The sequence below is a fragment of the Falco peregrinus genome, chromosome 2 (genome assembly GCF_023634155.1).
Source record: "Falco peregrinus isolate bFalPer1 chromosome 2, bFalPer1.pri, whole genome shotgun sequence".
NCBI classification, from domain to species: Eukaryota; Metazoa; Chordata; class Aves; order Falconiformes; family Falconidae; genus Falco; species Falco peregrinus.
Window position 1 is genome coordinate 105,412,694 of NC_073722.1, and position 24,446 is coordinate 105,437,139.

General features: G+C 39.7%; 1 protein-coding gene across 8 annotated transcripts in view; it reads left to right on the plus strand.

Moving 5' to 3' along the window:
- The window catches only part of CUX1 (cut like homeobox 1), a 281,435-nt gene that overhangs the window by 99,309 nt on the left and 157,680 nt on the right, over nucleotides 1-24,446 (plus strand). For all 8 annotated transcript variants that reach the window (XM_055797921.1, XM_055797915.1, XM_055797916.1 and 5 more), the window contains exon 3: nucleotides 12,484-12,531. In XM_055797921.1, coding sequence (XP_055653896.1) covers nucleotides 12,484-12,531 — 48 coding nt within the window. The remainder of the gene's footprint in view (nucleotides 1-12,483; nucleotides 12,532-24,446) is intronic.

Consider the following 24,446-nt stretch of genomic DNA (forward strand, 5'->3'; position numbering starts at 1 on the left):
AGGATAAAGTGTGACCGTACTCATGTCTTGCGCCAGCAGCTTTCAATCCTCTGTGAATCTGGCCCACAGCTTGTAGTAATCGGGTGGTAGCTGTGCTACAGTTGGTCATCTGCTCAAGTTCAAGATGGCTCATGGTCATTACGGCAATTAAATGTCATATGTGTCTTGTGCAGGAAGAGGCTGACTGTGGATCTTTGCTTTAAATGATGTTTAAAAGGGAGAAAGGAAACCCTTGTGGTATTTTGGAAGGGGGCTATGCTTCAGGATTATTTCTTATTAATGTTTTTCAGGCAGTAGTAAGCCAGCCAGAGGAAAAGTGGGAGAATTTCAGAACTTCCAGCAAAGTTAAAATTTAAATTTAAATTAAAAAAAAAAAAAAAATCAAAAAAGTGCAAGCAATATTGTGGAGTTTTAACAGCTCACTAGAAGTGATTTAACTTTGTGGGAGCAGTCTTCACTCAGGTGCTGTCAGTTGGCCTACAAACACCACCAAAACCTCAAAGTGTTTGAAGTCTGGGGTTTGGTGTTTTGGGTGGGTTTTCTTGGTTTGGGTTTTTGATTATTTTTTTATCTTTTCTTTCTTTGCAATTCCTGTGCAATTCACTTGCATTCCTGTGACTCAGACATGAAGGTCAGGGACTCGGTAGATTACTAGGCATTGTAAAAGAAAACAGTAATAGCATCTTGAATCTCAGGGAGAGGAGGATGCCATCTTCTGAGTCAGGACCAGATCTCTCCATGGGAAACACCTTTTGGGTTTTATATGCTGTACAATCTTAGCAATCAGCTATGGTGTTATCTATATAAAACACCGTATCTGATTGTTGTATTTACTGTACTTGCTTCAGTTCAGGAACCGAAGCAAGCACAGTAAATACAACCATGTCTATAAGCTAAGCTATCATTTGTGATACTACTTCTTTATGTAACTGCTGGGAGAGCAGAGAGCTGTGGTTACCAGCTCTGTGCTGTTCTGGATATGTCCCTAAAATTGTAAGGGCTTTTTGTTTGGTTTCTCACTGAGTTGCTGCACTGAGTACAGCTGCACTTTGACAGTGTTGTCTGTTGGTTTGCTTTTTTGGAGGTCAGTGGTGGATTTTTTTTTCCTGAAAATGCTTTTGTGCACATGTACTTTCTTAATAACAGACTTGAAGTTGTTTAATAAGGCTGTTTCTAGATAATGTTTCTTCACGTGGCTCCTCACTTGAGCTTCTCTAGATGTTACCATCTCCTACGTCTGTCATACTCTCCTGTTACTGCCTTGTGCATACAAAATTCAGTATTTACTTTCAGTCTTTCAAGTTCGTTTACCCAGGTTTCATTCCTGGGTTAGAGGAGCTGTAATCTTACCCATTCTGAGCTCTCGGTGGCACTTGATGTCCATTTTGCAGTGTGTTGAGAATATTTAGCTTAAAAGAAGTTGCTTGAACTTGGTGTACCCTTTGTTTTTGGTGCACTGTGAAGTTTTTTGATGCAGCTAAAAGAAGCCTTCAATATTGTATCGCATACTACTGGTTTTGATGTATTCATTCAAGCACCTTGTAAAAATCATCATATGTATAAAAGATGGTGGTAGCAAGAAGTTAAGAGTATTTTTCTGGATTGAAGGGTGTTGCAGGCATTGTTGGAATTCCTTTGTAAGTCCCCACATACATCAGTCAGTTTTGAACTCCCTTCTTTTCTTTGAGTGCAGATTTCACTTCTTTTACCAGTTTGTGCTAGACTTCTCGTGACACTTGGTGTTAATTGGTATTTCAGGTAAGCAGTAATGGAAGACATCTGCTGTCTGGTGAGGTGTGTGTCTTCAGTAATAGTAGAATAGTGTAAATGAAAATGTGTGCTTCACAGCATTTCCGTCTGGTTCACTCGTATATAGAAATGTTATTTCTGAGAAGCAGCAGTTAACAAAAGTTAATTTTTACTTAAGTGTATCTTAATTCAAGTATTTTTACTGTCTTGTACAGAGTGGGGGAAATGCTTTTGAGAAAAATAGTTGACAGTTCATGTCTAATTTAGCAGTATTGCAGATCAAGGAAGTTTGCCACAAGATAGGAGTAAGGTAAAAAATGTGAAGCTTAGGTTAAAAAGATTGTAGATAACTAGATCTGTAGTTGCCATATATAGTCATACAAGAAAAAGTCTGCACAAATCCTCCAGATGTTTATGGACTTCACTGATTCATCTGTCAGAGCCAAACTGCTTCAGCCAAGAGATAGGGAATTTGTTAAAACTGCATTAAGTTCCCAAATTGCTGTAGCCCAAAGGAGCAGTTCTTCCTTTTTAAGGGGGAAGAGTAGGAGGAGGGAGTAGGCAGGGAGGATAGTGCATTATGAAGTCTCTACTTTTGGTAAGAGTTTCAAGATGAGTAACATTCTAGAGGTCTTTAAAAAAATAACAAAAAACAACAAAACCCAACACATACACAAAAAACTTGAATTAATTTCCGTTGCTATGATCAAAAGCTGCCTTTCTAAATTTAGCAGTTTCCTATAGACACTCAGCTTATGCTAGCAACAGTAAAACTATTTTTCCTTAAGTGCAATTTGTCACCTCCCCCTTCTAAGTTAGTAGAAGATAAGCTTGTATTAATCCTGTTGATTTATTATTATACAAGTATGTCTCATTTTAATCTGTTATTGAGTTCATTGTGCTTTAGTGCTAGGCTCACATGCCTTTAACGATGGAAAAAAAAAAAGTGCATAGGAATGACAGACTGTGCTTCCTCTATTTCTGTCTTTCTGTCTCTCCTTTTTTAATCTTCCATCCTCTGGGTTTCTTTTCCTAGTCTTTTTATCTCTTCTTCCCGCCACCGCCCCATACTGGAACAGTTCACAGTTCAGCACACGAATTTGGGAATTAGTCCCAGCTGAGACGATATATTAGAGTTGTGAGAAGATGCTGCTGCTCAAAAGCGCTTTATGTGGCTTTTTTATTTCTTAAGTTCAACTAACAAACAGTAAACGTATTGAATAAGTCTGTAGTGAGATTTTGCTTTCTTTCATCTTGATGATTCATTTATATCTACTGTGTGCTACCAAACCAGATGTATTGTAGTCCTGAGCATGTTTCAGTAGGAATTTTGCCAGGAAGCGTAAAGGCAAAAGTTTGTTTCAGTAAGTGAAGAAATTCAGAGAAAACAACGTGAAAAGATCTGTGCTGTATTTTTTTATTTAGGTCAGGAGGATGACAGTTACATTAATTTTGAGGTGTTTTTACAGGTATGCTAAATTAGATGTAGGAAACCCTTTGGGTCTATAGCCTGATGTTTCTGATGTTGTCAGTTTTGGGTTTTTTTCCGTCAAATTTCTCATCTTAGTAGGAATCAGAAGTTATCACTTTAGCTGCAGTTTTTATCCTGATGTTTCTGAGGTTGTCAATTATTTTTTTCCTTCAAATTTCTCATTTTAGTAGGAAGCTGAAGTTACCACTTCAGCTGCATTTAAAGGACGATGCCTGCTGAAGGCATGGTAACAAACGAGCCACAGCAGGCCACTAGCCAGTGACTCCCTGCACAGAAGAGGTCACAAAGAACATAAAGGTAGCAAAGATGACGGTTGTGCAAGTTTTAGCCAATGTAGGATGTGGATTTGCAGGGCAGCAGGCTTTTCACTTGGACTCTCATGAAAGAACTTGTTTTTTGTAGGAGCAACTGGCTTTTGAATAAAACTGAATGGTCAGGATCGTGATGAAGCAAGCAAATCTTAGAAAAAGATTATTAGAGGATTGCTTAGTATTGGATTTTCTTGCATTGGAATAATAGAAAAAGACTGACTATAATGATATAAATCAGTAAATACACCTGTGTTCTTACATGCAGGTATGTCAGAGTATGATTAATGCAAGGTCTGTTCACAGCTGTATTTTTAACCTGTATTTAAAAGATAAGTAGGGAAAATAGGGAAAACAATTTTGCAATATCTGATGTCTCGGCAATGCACAGACTGCCCCCCTGTTTATGTATAGTCTGTAAGGATCTGTAAGGATGAAGCCTTGTTCCTTATTATTATATTTAACATAGAGTTATTCTTCTGGGGAACTTAACCTGACATTTTAAAACAAAATGCTTGTATTTTGGAAGCCTTTCCACTTGACCAATAACAGGTTTTAAAACGTAAATGCTTTTTAATCTTCTGACTTTTCCTAAATAAAACTGTACGTTGAAATTAATGATTTCTGAATGATCCTACCCATATTTTCTTTGAGACTGAGGAGAAATCCAAATCTCATGAGTGCAGTGCTGCCAGACACCACCCAGGTTTCCGATTTCATCATCTAAGAAGGCGAGACCAAGTGCTGAAGTAGGGTGCACTGATTCAGACACAGCTCTGCTTGTGTGGAGGGAATATGGAAAATTACGGGTGCAATTATGGTTTCACATTAAATATTCTTCTTCTTAAATCCACCATGTGAAGCATTAGTCTGTGTTTCAACTGGTGTTGTTAATTGGACCACAGTACTTAGGTGCGTTTTCTGCAGAGTCATGGCCTATGTCATTAGCTTCTCATTAGACACGTTAATTTTTTAAGACTCATAATAATTACCTTTTTTCAGAAGTTCCCCATTTTACACCGAAGAGAAACTCTGTTCTGCAGGCTGTAATTCTGAATAATCAGGGAAGCATTGTGAACTCTTTCTCCATAGACTTTCAAAGTGGAAAATGAGAGCGCTGTAGTGGATAGAGAAGGAGATCCTGCAGGATGTGATTTGGGAGGAGTGTTAAGGATCTTTTTTGCTGGAAACTTCATTGCAGGGGCAGAGAGCTTGTGGAACGACAGTGGAGTTTTTGGAGGGCCAGAGCAGTTCTGGTTAAAACTTGACACGCATAGGTAAGGCTGCTTATTGGGATCCACAACTAAGCAGCTTGCTTTCAGTTTTATTGGACAGATGTACTCGTCTAATAAAATCTGCAGGTACTTAACAAAGCTTGGTACCAAGTAATCATCGTTTCTATATGCGGAGATACTGGCCTAAGCTCCAAGAACAGCGATTCCTGGGTTTTGCTGACACGTAGTTATCCCGCTGGCAAGAGCAGCGCACTTCAAAGATTCTGAAGTATTTATTTGGCTAATCAAATGGTTTTTCATTACATAAATAAGTAGTTCTTATTTATTTATTTCTGACCTGGGATGATACGGACATGTGTGTTTTCCCTCAACAAGGGTTTGTTGTGGTATGTTTGGTATCACCTGCAGCCTTCAACAGGGACTACAGAGTTTAACAAGAAAGCAGGACAAACTGTTAGCTGGACGAAAAATCTCCATGGGGCCATTAGCCAGTATGCAGCTTTTTAAATTAATGTTTGTTAAAAATTATGCTTCATTTTCTACATGTGTTGGTGAGCTGTTAAATAAGTCATCATTTTATTTTTTTCCCTACTGGAATTTTAGTGACCAGGCTTTCATTTTGTTAGAATTAGCTCCTTCCAAAGTTCTACCTGAATAATTTTTGTTTGAATTAATTTTTCTGTTCCCTAGCAACTCTAGTTTTTAAGTTTGGAATTGTTCCTGTTCAGTGTCTTTTCTAGCCAATGCTAACTTGCTGTTTTATAAATGATGGCAAGGTTTTAACATGAGTCTAAAAAAGCATAGTTCACCAAATTGATTTGTAAAGGTAGTTATCTATTTTTTATATATGTGTGTATATATATATAATGTATATGTGTATATATATATATATACACAAACACATCTACATACAGATATATGGGTGCAACAGTTCTTCTTTCACACAGTTGATTATTTTTTTTAAACAGTTGTGAAGGTACCCAGTCTGTTTATATGTTGCTGCATAGGCACAGAGTAAACTTGTTAGCTTTTAGTTTATTTTAACTTGGAAGAAGCTGTAAGAGGATTTTATTAAGACTCACACAAGTGAGTCGTTCCATTGAAAGTGATGTGTCAGTCCCAAACCCAGGGCAACGAGGCAAGTAGGCACCTTCTCAGATGCTCCATCTTCCTCGTGCCAAGAAAGAGCACCGTTTGCCTCCTCACCGGTGAAAGGAACCACAGGACCAGCCCCAAAATGCTTGCTCACTCTGGACCTGTTTCTCCATGGCTTATTAGGACCCACATGGTCTACAGGGTTTGGTAGAAAGAACGGTATTTTGACAAAGAAAGTCTCAAAACGTCTCTGTATGTCTGCTGTCAAGGCTCACTTCCTTCTGGGGTTGTCATGTGGCTGCAATTTTGCAAAATGGTCTGAGGTGGTTAAACAGCAAAAATAACGTCTCTTTTCAAGGAATCTCTTTTAGTGTTTATTCTGTAGGCTGGTTATGCCCTGCTTCGTAACCTTTCTGAAGTGCAAGCTTCTCCCCCTGAATTACAATGCATGTGTTTTTGCTTAATGTTCTACTTTAAGCTAAAGTCTGCTCTCACTAAATCAGGCTTTCACAAATGGAATATTTTTTCACTTCTTGCTGGGTGGGTCCATACACTGAAAAATAGGTCAAGAACAGTAATCTAAATCTACTGCTAATAAATAATTAAAGCTAATGGAATTTGCACAAGATCTGTGAGCTCAAATATTTCAGAAAGTACTGTGGTGTACATTTTGCTACTGTAAATCAAGATTTTTTATTTATCGTTGTGCTAGGTTGAAACATACATATAAGTGTAAGTTATTTTTTTTTGTACAGAGAAAATACTGGCATGTTAGTGTATTAAAATAACTACAGATATCATAGAAAATGGATAACATTATGATTCATTCTTTAATGATCAGATTTCAAGTAAATACTTCAGCAGCCTCAAGCAGTAAGAGGTTTTCTATCTCATTAAATCGTAGTGTAAATTGAGCAATAAATTGTTTGCTCATATGATTTAATTTGCCTTATATTTTAGGAATTAAGTCATCTAAGCTACTGTATAATACCTGTTTGAACAACTATCTGGAATTTCAGTTTCGTATCTTTTAGAGCAAAGCAAAGTGGAGCTTGCTCAAACTAACTAAACAGAAAGACTGAAATGTTTCCCTTAGTGCACCTCCAATTACATGCGCCCAGGATCTCTGGTGGAAAAATTGCATGTTTTGGATTTTTTCATAATTGTGGGTGCAAATAAATAATATTTAAGACTTGTGTAATGGTAGGGGAATGTCAAATTGAGTGATCCCAACTTGTTCACCAATTTAACCATAGCAGGGCGAAGCATATATGCTTGCTGGCTCTCTAATTAACCAGCAGAATTGCTTACGACTAATTATAGTTAACTTGCTGATTTCAGTGTTCCGCAGTGACCAGTTGTGTCCTTGATTATATAATAATCAAACACACCTTGGAAGTTGATGCCAGCGTTCTTCCCAAATCCCTCATGCTTGGCTGCTTTTTACCTCTCCCGCTTTCAACTATATTTATATGAAAGAGAAGCTCAATAAAATTACCGAGATAATAGCTGTTTGGACAAAGCGTATGGAGCCCTGCCTGTGAGGGTACACAGATAAACATCCTCCCAGCTGCAGTAAACAAACATTCCTGATACCAGCACAGCCTCTTGAAAGAGGGGCTTAAACCTGGCTACCAGTTTTTGACACCAGAGTTCCTGCTACTGCTGTGTTGATTGAACTGACAACTGACAAGTTATCTTCCCGCACAGTCAGTATGTTTTGGGTTTGGTTCTGAGTTGTTTTTTTCTTTCTTTTCTTTCTTTTCTTCCTTTTTTTTTTTTTTTTTTTTTTTTTTAACTTTGCAAATTCTTCTAAAAAAGTATCTGGAGTCATGATGTTCAGCCCAGCCAATTTTGAGTGCAGGGCCACTTGTTAGTCCCTTATTACATGTGGGCTAACAGGGAAGGAAATGTGAAAGGGTAATTCACCAGGAAAGCCGTAGCATCTCGCTTGTGATAAGGCAGCTCAAAAATAGGTTGTGACAGCTGAACTAATGATGTCACCGATGCTGATACAAGTGGGCTGCTTCTCATTATGATTTCCCTGCCAGACATAGTGACATTCACCAGCCAATGCACGTCTCGAGTAGACAATATATAGAACAAATCATAGGAAATGTGGCGCGGGAGGCATATGACAGAACATTTGCCCATTTTTTTGTTTTGTTTTATTTTACAAGAGCACAATACTTCTGTAGATGATAAAGGTGTATAGGTCAAGCTTAGTCTTGCTGGACAACTTTATCAAACCACAGTCATAGGGCTTTTGTTGTGACATTCAGAGATAAGCATTTTGGAGGTAAATGAGATGGAGCAGTCTGCAAGGAGATCAAAAGGTGCTTGTGTAGCTTCAGACCCCGAGTAAATTACAAATACAGTGTAGCACCCTGACCATTCATATGTCCTTTGTACTGTACACAGTGTATTAAGATAGCAATCGATGAATAATACAGTTTAGTTGTCAGAAAGATGCATTTGTTGCCCCAGTTTTTACACAGATTTATTTTCCGTGGAGTTATTTTTAATGAGAATGGAAAGGGAGTTAAAAATTATTTGGATTCAGATTTCATTGTGTAGCTACTTGATCAAAATATAAACTCGTTGTTTATACTCATGTAAAAGGAAAATGCTATATTAGCTTTCAGCTATCAGATTTGATTCAGATAGTGATACAGCATCCTAATTCATAGTCTCTACTTCAGATATTGAGTTTGTCTGTGATAGAGCCTTTTTTCAGAAAACTGCTCTACCCTGATAAATCATCCAGAGAGAGAACATGCACATTTAGGTGGCATGAAAAAATAGGCTAATAATGTGATTGTATAGGAGTACTCAAAATATTTCAATACGTTTGTGTAGATAAATTATCATTTGTTTTAATATTCAGTTGCGTGTACCCTTTTTAGCTGTTCTGCTTGATCGCAGTGATTTGCTAGCTGTATGCGAGTGCTGGAGTTGGATGCTTTTCCTGTTTTGATCACAGCCCAGGCAGTAAAGGCCACTACACTTTAAACAGATAATAAATCATATGGTGTCCTTGCTAACCAACATTGCAGATTCCCCTGGGTCTGAACTGAACATCCTTCTTTCTGTTCAGTTTAGTGCAAAGAAGGTAGAATTCTATTTGATGTTAGTGTAATACTTTTGAGACAAAGTCTGATGGGGAATTTTTCCAAACTGCCAAAAATAAATCCCACCAGCAGGGTTTTAGCTGGTGACTCGAAGTGTGTGTATTCCTGACTTCTGTCTATTTTTACTTCCCTTTTGTTGCGAGTTGTCTAAAGTTTTGATGCTGTTTACCCAAGGAATGAGTTATAAAAGCCGTCTATAAACTCCTTCCAAGATGGAGAGAAAACAAAAAGTGGTGTGAAGAAGTTGTTCATGCCTTTTGTTATCATGTGTGCCATTTGTCCACTTACCTGCATGGCATATTTGACTGCATGTAAAATACTGGGGCAGATTCCTTTCAGTTACACTTCTTAGGCCGTTTGCTCCATGAAGGTAATGGAAGTGGGATGCTCTGTCTCTCTTGTTCAGCTGCAACAGATTTCAAGTTATTGCTAAGACTTCAAGTTGTCAAAGCATTTTACGCTGTTAAACTGTGTGCTCTAATGATCAGCGCGTCCCAGGATTGCCTCAGATTGATTACACTTGTATAACTGATTGCTTGCCAGTGGGACTGAATCGCTTGGAGCTGCATTCTCCCCTATCATGAAATGTTTTAAAAACAGTTTTACCAACAACAAAAGCTGCTGTCTAAATGAAGCACAACACATTTTCCCATTATGGCATGAATTTTGCTTGGTAACGTTTTGATTGCTGGGATGAGTGTTTAGCATCCTGAATTTGCTAAATGAAGGATGTGTGGGAATAAAATTTTGTACTTGAAAGCTTTTCTCCCGTTTTGACAGCTTGACCAACTGTTTTCTTGGCTTTGGGATGCCCCTTCTATTCCTGTTTTTTCCCCCCAGCTTTTCTCCCTCTTCTCTGCTATAAACAAGCAACATCTCTCATTATTAAAGATGAATACGAAGGCAAAGTTCTGACATAGTTTATATCATGAAATAAAAAGTGCTGCGAATCCTGTCTTTCAGAAGTTAGTATGTGTCAGACGATGCAGTTCAATAGCAGGCTTTTGGCTAGAGCTCGCCACACACAGAGAAAAGAGCAGGGCTTAAGTTCTCCTGCCTCCAGAGTGGCTGTGCTTTATTTTACTGAATTCCTTTGCGGTGCTTTGTCATCTGCTGATGTACCTAGGGTGATTTCTGATGCTTACACCATGCCCTTAGGCAGCGGGAATAATGTCCTGCTCTTGAGAGCCATGCAAGCAAGAGACTCAGGGCTGGTCTGGAATTAGATCTCCTGTATTTCTGCATTCAGTTTTGACATCAGTTTGCTGGCTGGCGCCAAACTAGTCAGTAAATTCAGTGGCAATACAAAGGACAGAAGCCCTAAACCCAATGATTTCCTACCAGCTGAAATTTTTATTTCGAGAAATGTTGCTTTGCTTGGATGGTATAATTTTTTCCTGATTTTATAAAGGGTGCCAGTGTCCTGACTGTAAATCTAATGGCTCTGTTTGTAATTTCACTGTGCATTAAAACCTACCATGCCAGATTTTGGCCCTGAATGTGGGCATTTATTTTGCCATCAGTGGTTATTGTTACTTTCTTCAATGTCATCATCATCAGGTTACAAAGAAAACATGTTATAAAACATGCACAGCCCTCTGGTCTCCCAGAGTAGCCAGAAGCAGGGAAAAGCTGCTCAACCTGCCAGTCTGCTCTGGTACAGACATAATTTGTAGGTGTTTATGATAGGCAAGAACAGTATCTAACCTTTTTCTGTCCTAAAACAGACATCAGAAAATATCAGGAAACGTTTAGATGACTTCACTTGGTCTAAGAACAGAAGCATTCCTTGGTTTGGTGCTGAAGAGGGAGCTTATAAAGCTGCAACATTATCCTTAACTTGATGGGGATTAGCTGTCTGTTAGTGCAATAATCATGTAAGAAGTGAAATTTGGCTGATCATTTGTCTTTGATAGCTTCATTTGCGTTTGGCCCCCTAAGCCATTTCTTAGGGAGTGAGAGAGCTCCTGATACTCCAACTCTCTGCATGACTTGTCATTTAAATGACAAAAATCACTTCTCTCAAAAGCTTACTTTTCCTTGAGGAAAATCAGATTAAATCCAGGGCTGAGGGTGTTTTGGTGAGTGGTTTAATGCCCAATATGTTGCATGACTCTAGATGTAAAAGTAAATGCATTGGAAAAGAGAATTTCCCAACTTTTTAAGGTCATCTTCTTCTCTAAAAGGCCTAAGGCTTTACTGGACCCATTTATCTAGAGAAAATACTTCAAAGACCTCATTATGACCTCTTGCATGAAGTTCAGGGTAGCTGTGGGTCTGTGGCCTGTGTGAAGCTAGGAAGATTTTGTGGTTACTTATGAAGTTCGTGACTGTGCCAGTTGTGAGCAGTGTTCTCAGATCATCATAGGACTCTTGGCTGAAGGGGGTGTCTGGAGGCTGATGAGATCTTATGCCCTAAAAATGGGTCTGTAGCACCCACACAAGGTCTGGTCAGCTGTGGCTTGGAAATCTCCAAGGATGGGATATCCACCTTCTCCCTGGATAACCCACATCAGTGCTGCTCTCCTCAGTGATGCAGCATCATGTTACTGTTTTATACCTCTTACAGATTTATTTCTAGCTGTAAGTGTACTATGAAGTTGCTGCTTGTACCTCGTCAGTGGAATACCATAGCAAAAACAGGAGTGCAGCTTCTTGGCTGTGCATGAATAATACAGTGTCCTCTGCAAAGCTACAGGATTTTATTCTTCAGGCATGCAGATAATGAGAATTCTGAGAATTTGTAAGTGAATTAGACCCAAACCAGCTCAGAAGTGGAGCCACTGAGAATTTTATGCAAGATAGATATACCTTTGTTGTCCTAAATTATCTTGGTTGCCAAGTAAAAATACGCTATAAACTTTTGCAGTGATTCTATGGGCAGTATTTTAATGAATGCTGTGGCGTTAATTCAGAGGAAGAATTTTTAGTTATACAGAAACTAACAAATAATACTGTCTTCTTCAATGTGGCGATTTCCAATTCTTTGATGGCTAAAGTCAGAGCACTCTTGAGAAAATAATAAATAAAATAGACCTTTCACAAAATACCAACACTCTTAGTTGAAATGATGGTCCAAAGTCGTCTTCCTTTAAGCCTAGCTTCCATTTGTGGAAATTTCTTTGGCATAAGTTCAGAGGTGTAGCTGCTGTTTAGGTAGATAGAGGCATTTACTTCTTCTAATCGCATTAGTGTTTCAGCTGAATTACGAGATTGAAGGCGTTCAGTGCTTACCCAACATCACTAGTTTTGTTAATTAATACTGTTTGCAACAGATACAGGTATATGTCAAACTGGAAATGCAGACTTGTTCAAAATTAATTCTAGGTATACTTTTATTTTAATCAAAGCTCCTGTAAAATGTGATCAGAATTTAAGTAGTATTTCAGAACTGAAAGTCGTGTTAGGAAAAACTTGACAATGACTTGTCCTTTCAGATTTTTCTGATTAAACACCTTGCTTCTGTCTTCTAGGACCTGCGCAAACAGGTAGCTCCATTACTGAAGAGTTTCCAGGGAGAGGTAAGATCTTATGCTTCTTACAGTGCTTTCGATATTGCTTCACATGAGTGTGGTGTGCTGGCAGTCGTGCAGCATGGCCGGGTGGGTACGGAGCCCTTGAGCAGAGAGCATTGCAGGGGTTCAGGCCTTCTGCGTTTTGCTGTGTGCAGGGTATGTCTGTGAGAGGCTGGATTTGTGCTGGACAAGCTAAACTGGTCAAATCACTTTGCATTCAGCATACCTGAGCGTAAGCTTACCGTTGCAGTGACTCAGGTGGCACATGCTAACTCGCTATGCCTCAGTGAATTGATGGTTTCAACGCTTAATGAATGCAATGTGTTGTACGTCTACAAAAATACAAGATACTACAAATTGTTTTCACTGTAAAACTTTTCAGCTGTAAAACATCATATTGTAGAGGGTTTGATGGAAAACCTTAAGTTGGCAGGTGTTTGTTGGAAAACCAACAGAAAATGTTAACAGTGCTGGTGCTGGCTCTTTGATTTCTCTTCACACCACTCCACTAAGAAACACGTGATTTGAGTGATCACTAGGTTAAAAGCTGACTGTTGGTTTTTTTGAAGAATTTCTATAGGAAAAGGCAGCTGGGCCAATTACAGAATTTTACATTTTAGCTGGGGACAGCCGTGAAGTGCTGGCTTCACGTGAGTGCTTAGGCCAGATGGGAGCTGTTGTACTGCCTCTAGGAAAATGTCATGTATGAAGTTTGCAAATTACATTTCTCCTTATAAAGATCAGTGCCTGCGTGGGGTGGTAGATTTAGGTTCTAGCTCACACCCTGTTACACATTGTAGAGCTCTGCTCTTAAAAGTTAGCTGTGCTAAAGCAGCAGCACTTCTTACTTTCTCAATGTGTAAGTTGTTGGCTGACTTTATATTGTTGCAGTTCCCACCAGAGCACGGAGAAACTCGGGAGCGTGTTTTCAGAAGTCTGCATAGGAATTAAGTGCACAGCTCCCGTTATGTGTAATGAGGGTTGCATTTCTGATTACTTGTACATCCTGATAAATATGTATCTCAAATAGGTGATAATTCCTGATCTTAAAAGCAGTATGATATTTTTTATTTTATGACCCAGTTTCCCAAGTATTGCTAGAAGTAAATAAACAGGACAACTTTGTCCTTGATATATCTAGTAGTAATTTGTGAGAACAAAGAATGACTTGTGTGAGTCCGTTTGCCAATGGAAATTTACACTTTAAAATTGCTCCAAGTGGATTGTAGTGCTCTTAAAACCTTTTCACTTTAGTTTCAAGCTTGCAGTGCTCTGAAAAGTGTATGTGTGCTTTCAGCACTGTTCTGTAGTGAAGAGAATGTCTGAGGATCAAGTAACAATCATAAATCCAAATTTGGCTACAGTGAAGGACGATTCTCCCGTTAGATCTTGCCTGTTGGGAGACAGCTCACTGTTACCTCGGTATGGCTCATACACGCTCCTCTTCTGCACTTTTGCTTCACTAATGTAAAAGTGAAGTTTATGCTGGTATAAATTCAACCTCACAAATCTGTTGGTAGAAAACCCCTCTTACGTAAATGAAATACGAATACGTTACAAGATTGTGCTGCTGAATCACTGAGCTGGTGATTCCAGTCTCCCTGATCTAGACAGGGGTTTAGAAACCTAAAAAAACTGAACTTACCATGATTGAGTACATAAATGCAGAACATTAAACTCTGAATTGTAGTATTTGATTATAGATGTAATTACTGTCTCTTGTTTCGGTAACAAATCAGAACACCAAGAATATTAGCCTGTTCTGGTGAGTTATATTTTAGCGCTCAGTATATAGATTTGCTGTCTGTTTATTGTTAAGGCTGATTTTCTGAAAGATCACGAGATGAATGCTCCAGGTATCTCAGGAACAAATAGTGTGAAGTGTATAGGCTCTTCTCCATCACAGATCCGCTGGAGATGCCTCAACTTGCTCTCCCCAGAGATGGCTCAGCGAGCAGTGTTGCTGGGGGCTGGACACCCATCCAGGAGCTCTGTAAGATTGCTTTGCAGTAGCATGAGCGTTACCTGGTTGTTAGGTGGTATTTAATGTCTTGGGAGGAGGTGGCAGAGGGACCTTTTGGTCGCACAGTACGTGTACTTTGGGATGTGAGCAGGGAGGAGGAAGGAGGAATAGGGAGTGATCTGCTCATAAGAGGTTTCCTACTTCTACTACATAGACTTCAGTTTTCAGCCCCAGACTAGGATTTGACTTTTTAAAAAAAACCAACAGGAATAAGTAAGTAAGTAAAACTGAGGTAAGTGGAGAAGTAGTGAAACTAGATGTTTTCTAGAGTCTGTTCTGCTGGAGAGCGAGTGTCCTTGAGCCGTGGGTAGGGAATGCTGTAGGAGTGCTCTGGTTCACCTCTGTAGCATTGTGGATGGTATCGCTGAACTTTGGAGCACCACCTTCTTCTGATCTGTCGCTCATATGGAAGCTAGGAAAAAGGGTTCTTGCATGATGCAGCTTCCCTTCTTACCATGCAGAGAGTCTCCACCGCGTTTTTGCACTGAACTCCTGCCTCCACTGCTGTTGCCCCACCCTTTTCTTGATCTCTAATGACAGAACTAAGTAAGTGGGTTTTGCATGTCCAGGTAATAATAAATTCCAGTTCCACCTCAGAAGGGAAGCAGGCTTTTGCAAATCCCATGTGGGATGACTGCGTTCCACCGGGCTCTGGGCCTAGGGAGGGCCAGAAGATCAGAAGGGACAGACAGCTCCCTAACGAGCAAAAGTATTTAAGTAGCTTTATGTGGATATTGCTGGGTTGTGCGTACCTAAGGACTGGCTCCCCACCTCCTTCCTTGCCTCAGCACTTTGGCTAGTGTGTTCCCATGGCAAACACAGTTTTCTTTTTTCCCCCTTTTTTGCTGGCTTATTTTTCTGCCAGGTTGGTTCAGTGGAGCAGCTTGCTGCAGGCGTCTGCTGGGCAGGGCAGAGGCCAGGAAAGCAAAGCCAAGGGCAGGAGGAGTGCAAACGTGTCAGCTTAGGTTGACTTAAACTGTCCTTGAACTGTGCCCTCAGTGAGCCTGACGTGACTTGGAGAGAGGTTAACTTAAGCTTGCGTATTTAAATATCCTCCCAAGCATGCTTTATGGGACATCTGCTTGTAAACCTGTGGCTAGTTGACTTTTTAAAATAAATCCACAGGTCACTTTAGCCAGTTTTTCTTTTCAGTTTGAGCATGGATATTGATAATCCCTCCACCCTGTCCCTGCCCCCCCAATGTTGTGCCTTTGTATAATATTTATACCCCCCCCCCCACCCAGAACATTCTGCATTCCATAGATATTTATCTCATTCACTCAGATGAAAACTGTTCCAGTTATCAAATATGCAGTTTCCATTAGTAGTTGGAAATAACTTATTTTGTATAGATCTCTGTGCTTTAAGTAACTGGATTTTTTATGATGACAGTTAAAGTAAAAGCATTATGAAATGGAATTTAGCATGCTACAAATTTTAAAATGCATTCCTAGTTCAATGTGAGACCCTATTAATTCATCGCTGTAGTATAATTTTATTACAGTACTTTTTCCTTATTTAGGATTTTAATGGAAATTTGAATACAGATTTTTTTTTTAGATTAACAGAATGTTGTGTCTTATTCAAAGGTGATGGTATTGTTCTTTTTATTTTTGTGGATAACCTTTGTAGCTTCCCTGGAAGATTTAATGTCTGGATAATGAAAATGGACTATTGTGAGCAAGACAGAAGTCATCAAATTAAGAGGGCATAGTTCCTGTCTTTTCTATCTTTTTTTTTTTCTTTCTGGTTATCATTAACCTGAGGATGCAACTTAGTAATTGTTTATTCATCATATGCTGGGCTAAATACAGGACAGAATCAGAAAATGCTAAAGAGTTTTATCATTCAATCATAAAATTATTATGTATCGTTTGCAAGGCACTCCTTCAAGTAACCATCTGAATAAGCTGTGTTCTGAGTAAGGTCATTGTACATTGCCATGTTTACATCAGTGGATGGATATTTGTAAATCTTAACAAAAAAAAAAGTTATGTTCTTGGGCTATGTTAATTTACAGAACTAAAGTTGTGGTATGGAAATCTAGTGTTGGAATCCATATTTGTGAAGTCATCAAATAGATATTTTAAGGCTGGGAAAGGATTTCCTGAAGTCATTAGCATTCTTTTCATGTGGCATAACAGTACTGTCCAACAGTAATGCAGTAATCCCTCATTTGGAGAACCCTTTAAGGCACATACTCCAAAACAACACACTGGACTTTTATTTCTGTGGAAACCATTTCTCATATTCTTCTCACAAAGCAAGTACTTTTAAGGGTATTGCCATTCTGATGAGACCACTTGGGCTCCCCACTTAGCTGAATTGCTCTTTAAACTATTAATTTGGTCAGTAGAGTAATTTAATAATTTTCCATGTGCAGACGGCAGAAGCTGAAAACAGTTTGGTGTGCTGGAACTACTAATCATGCCTTTGAAGGGCTACTCTAATAATGTGTGTGCCTAAACAACTTCAGACCTACTTTCCTTCTGCATTTTGAAGGAGTATTCCTGAGCTGATACTAATCTCTCTCTCTTTTTTTTTTTTTTTTACCCCCTTTAATTTCCTTATGTTAAATTTACAAACCTAATTAATGCAATTTCTTTCCTGTAGGTTCACTCCATGATGGCTCAATTAGAGTAGCAGTAGAACTGTGGTTCAATATTCAGGCCAGCTTCATAATTGAAAACACATTTTCTTCTCAAAAGCTGCAGCTGGTTTGGTTCTGCTCATGCAGAAAAGGATATAACCTTGCATAACATAGGAAATGAACGGTTGAGAGAGAAGCCAAATTCAATTTCAGTCAGATATTTTGAGGATAAGTCCATGATCTATGGAAGCAAGGGAATGAAAAGTGTGTGTATGTGGAAAGCAGCGTATTCAGCACTCTATTAATCACGGCTAGCCTGGGTGCTGTTGTGTGCTGTTGCGTTAGCACTGATTCTAGTACAGAGGCTGGAGAGCAGCCAAGCACTCCAGAAGTTAACCTCTTAAAGACCCTGAGCTGCTTTCTGTTGAATAAATGTAATTTTGTGGTCAGAAATAAATGCTTGTGATGTAGCAGGAGCTTTGAAAACAACAGCGTGGCAAAGCTATTACAAATTGCTCTGTGTTGAGGAAGTCAACAGCATACATCAAAATTCAGAGCTCACGTCACGCTGATTTAGGCCCAGAGCTTTCCTGCTTTTCAGTGAAAGTCCCATTAAACCACTCTTTGTAACAAAATGGAGTAAATGTAATATTTTTGGCGGGTAATTGTTTTATTTTAATGTCCACTTGACGGGGCGTGGGTGGTGGGTAATTTCCTTTGTACAGCAGGAGCACGGGCATGGTTTTGTGCTTCGTCTCGATTCTGTTTCCCAGTGCTAGCAGGAAAGGGAGAGAGACGTACAGTGTGCTTTTGGGGTAACAGCCGCTCAGCAGCCTTTCATTTCTTTGTTTACAGAAGTGTGTAAATGATTATTTATTTATTTTTGGCTGGCTTGATTGCAGTTGAAACAACATCTTTCCTGAGGAAGGTGATTTAAATATACTCCAGCATCTCCAAGGCAGATGTGCTCTCCCTGATGAGTGTGTAGCGTGTCTGCTGCCAGCACTGGGCTGCAGCATCGAAAACGTCCCCAAAAGAAGAGACGCTTAAGTGCAGTGATGGGCAGAACTGTAGAAACTCTCAAATACAGTCAGAGCCTCTGCTGTACATGCCTCTTTTTCCTTCCCGTATCGATACCTTCCTGGGACAGACCCCAGCTAGGGGGGTGACAGGCAAGGTCCCAAACCTAACATGTACCACCAGAAGCAAAGCAATAGGCACCATGCACCTTTCTGAAGCTCTTGCAGGTTTGTCTCCATCCCATCCACTGCACAGGCAAGTTGTACTGAGACAGCAGTTACTACTAGGGTAACTTTGGGGAGGATCAGCCCAAATCCTCTTATTTTTATATAATTGACAAAGTGCTGAAATTTCTGTTGGCAGCTGGTGGGCTGTCTATATTAAGGCCCGCTATGCCGCTGCCATGCATTTGGATGAAATGATAACAGTGGTGGGAAACTATTTATGCAAAATGCAGACAGGCAGCACTGTTTCAGTTCGCAGTGTCAGGAGTATCTTCTCATCCTCTTAAAAAAAGAGAGCTTGAAGTGTGCTGGAAGGAATGGGGATGGGAGGGCTGTGTGCTGGGTGCGGTATTCTGCTGAGTGTCATTATAATCCAGTCCCTGTTTCTCCAAATACAGAATTATCTCTGTGTTTATTACAAAATTGCTGTGAGGCTCTATACAAGCCAGTGTCTGGTCTTGCTTTTTTAAAATAGAGAAGCAAAAGGGTAAGCTCAGTATAAAATATTAGCAAAAGGATACATTTTGGTATTTATGTGCAGGTGGATTTTGCATAAAGGCAGTTAATGAGCTCTTTCTTGCAAGGATTCCTCTGCCCTGATTTTTTAAAATATATAAACAAAGGTTTGGTTCATCCATAAGGCAGAAAAGCGATTGTGGGTTCTAGGTCACTGTTGACAGATAGAGGAGGAGAAGCTGACAGGCAGGTGAAAGCACCCACTCGTTTTACTGTGCAGCTCCTTCTCCTGCTGGGAAGCTGGAGAGGATGTCGAATAGCACAGGCTGCTCTGCCCTGGCAGGAGCACCAATTTCTCTCCTTCCTCCCCTGTCTCACTTTGCCACATCAAGCATGGTTAGGCTGGCTATGGCAGGAGATGTTCTCCATCCCACCTTGTGTCTTGCACAACCTCAAGGATCCGATGTGGCAAGCTCTGACATCTTGGTTAGTGGCATAGAGAATAATTGGCAGACTCGTTGTCTAGAAAAATGTTCTTTCAGTTTCTTGGGAAGTATGCATTCCCTGTTTGGAGGTCATTCTCTTCTTACTTCCTGCTGTGGGTTTGTGTTTTACCTTTTTTTGCGTTATGCAAATTCATGACCGGCCTGTGCCAACCAAGGAGAGAGGTTAGGATGCAAGGTATAAAATTACAAGGGTGAATAGTTATTCATGTGCCTGAGGTGCCCCAGCCAAAGTGGGGCACTCCAAATGTGGTTTCACACGGGGTTCTTACACCCTCCCTTCAAACGTCGAGGTACAATGTGATTTGACTAATCAGTAGCACCCACATTACTGATTACTAATCAGAGTAAAACTTTGCAAATCACCTGTATTTCTGCAGCATTCTTGCTGCTTGTATATTGATCCAGACACCCCTGCAGTCAGTCTTGCTAAGAGTTTGTTATCTATGACACCAGAAAGGTTTAAATAATGTGTCAGAGGGGCTAGGATGCTGGCATTATCTCTGTTGTCCAAGGGTATCCTCTGTCCTTCACAGACAGCTCTAAGCTTCCATGAGGCAAAGTCCGTATTTCCAGGACCAGGCTGTCCTTTAGTTTGTTTTACTTAAGCATGAACTTTGAGACTTTGTTATTAAGTCTCCAGTAGAATTCATTACATTACAGCACATAATGTGAACTAATATGTGCATTAACAAAGTAAACAGCATTTTCATATGATAAAGACATTGATAGAATAGTTAGGGAAGGGAATTTTCAGAACATTTGATGCTTTGACCCTCCTTTTCCCATCCGTATGTTGTTGCTCTTGTTTCATGCCATACCTAAGTGATGCCAGTGTGGGACTGACACCGGCTGGCAAGTGTCCTTGCTTGCTCCAGCCCTGGGTGCCCACCTCCTCCCTCATGCTGAGTCTAGCAAATGCACAGGATGAGTCAGTTAGTTTGCTGGCATGATGGAAAATAAATTCTTTCTCTCCTTCGTTGCTTAGTTTTTCATCGAGTCAGTGAGCTGAATCATGCTACACCAGTGCAATCCCTAGATCTGATGCAAGAGAAGTGGGAGCCTGTGGCCTGAGGCAGGAGGAGGTCGCAGGGCTGCTCCGTTTGGTGCCCAGTGGATGGATTAGGCGTCAAGTGAGAGCAGCAAGTGTGAAACATCGCTCAGAAATGCAGAGAGGTGTGAGGAGGCAGACACACAGGTTTTCAGAGGATCCAGGAGAAGTTCAGCAATGATGGCATACCCACCGTCACAGTGACCTGAAGGCAGGGTAGCAAGTAATAAAAGCTATTTAAACAAAGCTGATACTCTGCAGTCAATATCTCGAGGCACATGTTGGACTGGGCTGTTTTACTGGGAAGGAAGATCAAAGATTGGAAAAGCAACAAGAAGCTGTCCTGTGAGAACGAGGGAGCTGAGCTTTCCTCAGGGGATGGCAGCATTGTTTGTCTGGGAAAATCGGGATTTATCTGGGCATGAAAGGAAGAGGTTTCAAGGGTTCAAGGTTGCAGCTGTTTCATAGTGGAGGGAAGCAGAATTGAAAAGTTGAAGGATTTGAGTCCTTCTTAAAGCTTTTAACTTGAGGTGAAACCAACAAGTTGGTGAGGCAGGCATGCTCTTCCCAAGCTCTTTCCTGGTAGCGTACCTATGCACTGCACCCAGGCAGCTTTGCTAAACAGATCGGTATTGTAGCCACTGTGAAGTCCTTACTTTTGTTAAAGAATTTATGGCACAGCTGAAATGTATGCCATATGCTTTAAGCAGCTGTACAGGAATAATTTATTTTTAACTTTGCTTCAAAACTCCTTTAATTGCAGCAAAGATAAAAAATAGTATTTTTCCCTTTTTTTTTCTCAGCTGCGAAATAAATTAACTGGGATGATGAACTTATTTTTATTATTTTGTAAAATTATAGTGTTATACTTCTATTAATTAAATTATTAATATAGATCTCTGTTGGTGTTAAGAAAGGGAAACAAGCCAACTGTGTGCATACCCTGCACTATTCCTAGTCCACACAGACCCAGTGTCTTGTAGAGCTGTTGCAGTGCACCACCCTGGCAACTGATGTACTGTTCCATGTGAGAGAGCAGCTAAACTCTATTGTAATGGCTTCAGAGAAAGACCAATGCCATTGCATAACATTAGTAATGCTTGCTAGACCTGCCATTTGATTCCAAGGAGTTATTCAAGAATATAGCATAGCTTAAAATATGGTGTGTTAATGAGTTGTTATCATGCTTTTCCCTTTGTTTGACATGTTTCTTACAATTGTTAATGGCATTTTGGTAGCTGGAAGTAATTGGAGGCAAATGGAGAGACTTTGTGATGCAAAACAATATGACAAAAAATGTGTAAGAGAGCTTTGCAAATGAAGGGCGATGGGTGTCTCATTAAGGCTTCTATCTATGAAGAATCAAACCAGAAAAATAACTTCTGTTTTAAGTAATTTATTTCTACTTGATAAGTCAGTTCCAGTTCAGGTGCAGGACAGTAAAAGACCTATCTTTCATGTTAAGGTGGCTAATGAGAGTGACAATTACAACTGAAGAGCAATGAGGATAAGTAGAAGAGTTAAGACTACAAAATTCATATTTAGCGTGTGTTTGAGACACTGGATATGCAGTTAATTGTACTGCAAGTAAGTCACTGACACTTCGGTAACAGCATACAGACACAGAAAGCAAGGTGATCCCTTTATTAAGGAGTTGTCCTTGGGATGCCAAGTTCTCTAAAAACAAAAGAAAATGCTGAAATTATCCAAGTTGATCTGTCAGAAACAACACATCGTGGCCATGTGCCGGTCTCATGGTCTGCAAATGTGTTGATGTGCTGATACCTGTAAGTTCAGAAAATTTAAGTGTTGATGCAAAATGCACCGGCATCTGGCAGTCCCAGTTTCCTTGCAAATAGCTTTATCTTCCTGTTCCATCTTTCAATTCAGAAACACAATTGTGCAGCCTTCTGTCTGACCGTGGTCGATGCGACAATACCATGTACAGTACAGCACAGAAGAGCATCCCACTCCTGCAAACCTGAATACAGAATCCTAGGGGATTTGTGGGGCAGTAGACATCAGACTTTAATTAATGCTGAAATTTCGTGGTGCATAAAGAATGACAGATTCCAAAATAAAGCCACAGACTTTGCTTTTATCTTTCTGAAAGTGACACTGGACAGAGCTGAAACAGGAAGAGCAGTGTTCAGATAATCAGCATCTTCCCTGACACAGGTGGCCAGATTTATAGTGCTTACCTAAATGTGAAGGTGATTTCATTGATTATGTTTTGATTTTAGCCAAGTGTAGTAGATATTAGACTGTGATCAAGCATTTCTAAAGTAGGCTGTCCATGCTACTGGAGTGGCGTGCCAGCAATATCGGGCAAGAAGCTGCTGTTGTGGCCGTGGAGAATGGAAGCAGACCAGGGAGGTCTGCAGGGGCAAGTTGGAGGGAGATGATTGTGGAAGGGAAGGATGTCATTCATCCTCCAGGGTGAACTTGGTGCCCCGAGCAACAGCTCATGAAAACACTTGACCTGGAAAAACAAGGTAGATAAAGTGAGGACTGCTTTCAAACCGGTGTCTTGCTGTGGTTCCCTCCGTATAGCTCCGGTGATATTTTAAAGATGAAGAGTGTGCTAAGGCAGGAGGATTCCTAGTGTCTCATTTCTGTTATCTCAGTATAGCGCCAGTGGTATTATCAAGACAAATAGTATGCCAAAACTTAAAAGTGAACATATGTTTATGGGGGTGGTGGGGAATACAGAGGTCACTGTTGTTTCTCTCTAGTCAGAGAAGACATAATGGGGCCTGGTTTAGATAAATTAAGACTTGGAGCTAAGCTCATGTCAAGACTACACTAGTGTAATTATAAGTTGACTTCTTTCAGGGTCCCTGAAGTTTTTAGAGTCATAAAAATGCTCAGCAAGAGTTTTATAATGTAGTTCAACTGTTTTAATGTGAGCTAATTGCAGCTCATCTGTGTTGGCTCCCGAACCAATTTTACTTTGATTTGAAAAATTTTCAGTGAACTTCCAGATACTTACTTCCATGTTTTCAGTGCTCTGTTTCTGAATTTCATTTATATTTTGTTATTTTTGATGTCTTTTTCGTCACGTATTTCCTTACACAGCAGGAAGCTGGCATACTTCATTATTTTTTTTTTCTGTTGAAGTTGTCATGGTGCTTTTTCTAAATTTTATTTTAAGATAGAAAATAGTTGTGGTGCTCATTTTTAGTAGAACTTTAAACCAGACAGGTTGGGTTTTTTTTAAAACCATTAAAACATAAAAAAAAAAAAAAAAAAATCTTTCTGCCTGGTGGGATTGTTTGGAATTTTGGTTCTGAATATTGGGAGGGTGGTACGGGGTGAAAGTTCCTGTGATTTACAAACTGCTTCCATCAGAAAGACTCTGATCTCCTTGGAAGATGTTGTTTCAATTCTGTTTTATATTTCAATCACTATATAACTGTTAAGGAGTGAATAAACCATACCTTTTGTAATACTAAGGGAGAATATAATTACAAATGCTTTTTATTAAAATGTGAAAAAACTGTAATAGGAAAACAAATCTATCCTGTTATTTCACAGAAATGCAAGCATTTTAAATGCTTTGGTTTTCGTAAAAGGGACAAATTAATTTTTCAAAATACAGTACAGAATCAGTTCTGTAATGCTAATTGTATTTAATAATAGTAATTTAAATTTGGCTGTACTCTGCTGAGCAGCAGTGAGAGAAAATTGTATGTGGGAATGTTAAAGTCCAGAAGTCTAACATATGGTGTGCTTTGGCCTTCAAAGTCTGTCTTTATGTACCCATGAAATATCTCAACTGCAAAAGTCTTTCTGATGGCTGCCCCCTCCTTTCTTGCCTCTTCACAAACGGTGTCTGATACTCCCAAGCATTGATTTACTACCCGGTGCCTCTCTGCCTTTGGCAGTTTGTTCCATATTCTAATTTCAAATACTCTTTGTGTGAAAATGTTCTAACCAAATTACTTATGTTCTCATTCCCTAATGAGCATCAGTCCATCTGTGATTGCTTGAATTCAAATTAATAAATGGGTTATTCACAACCATCAATCCCTTGCTCTCCAGCACGTCATAT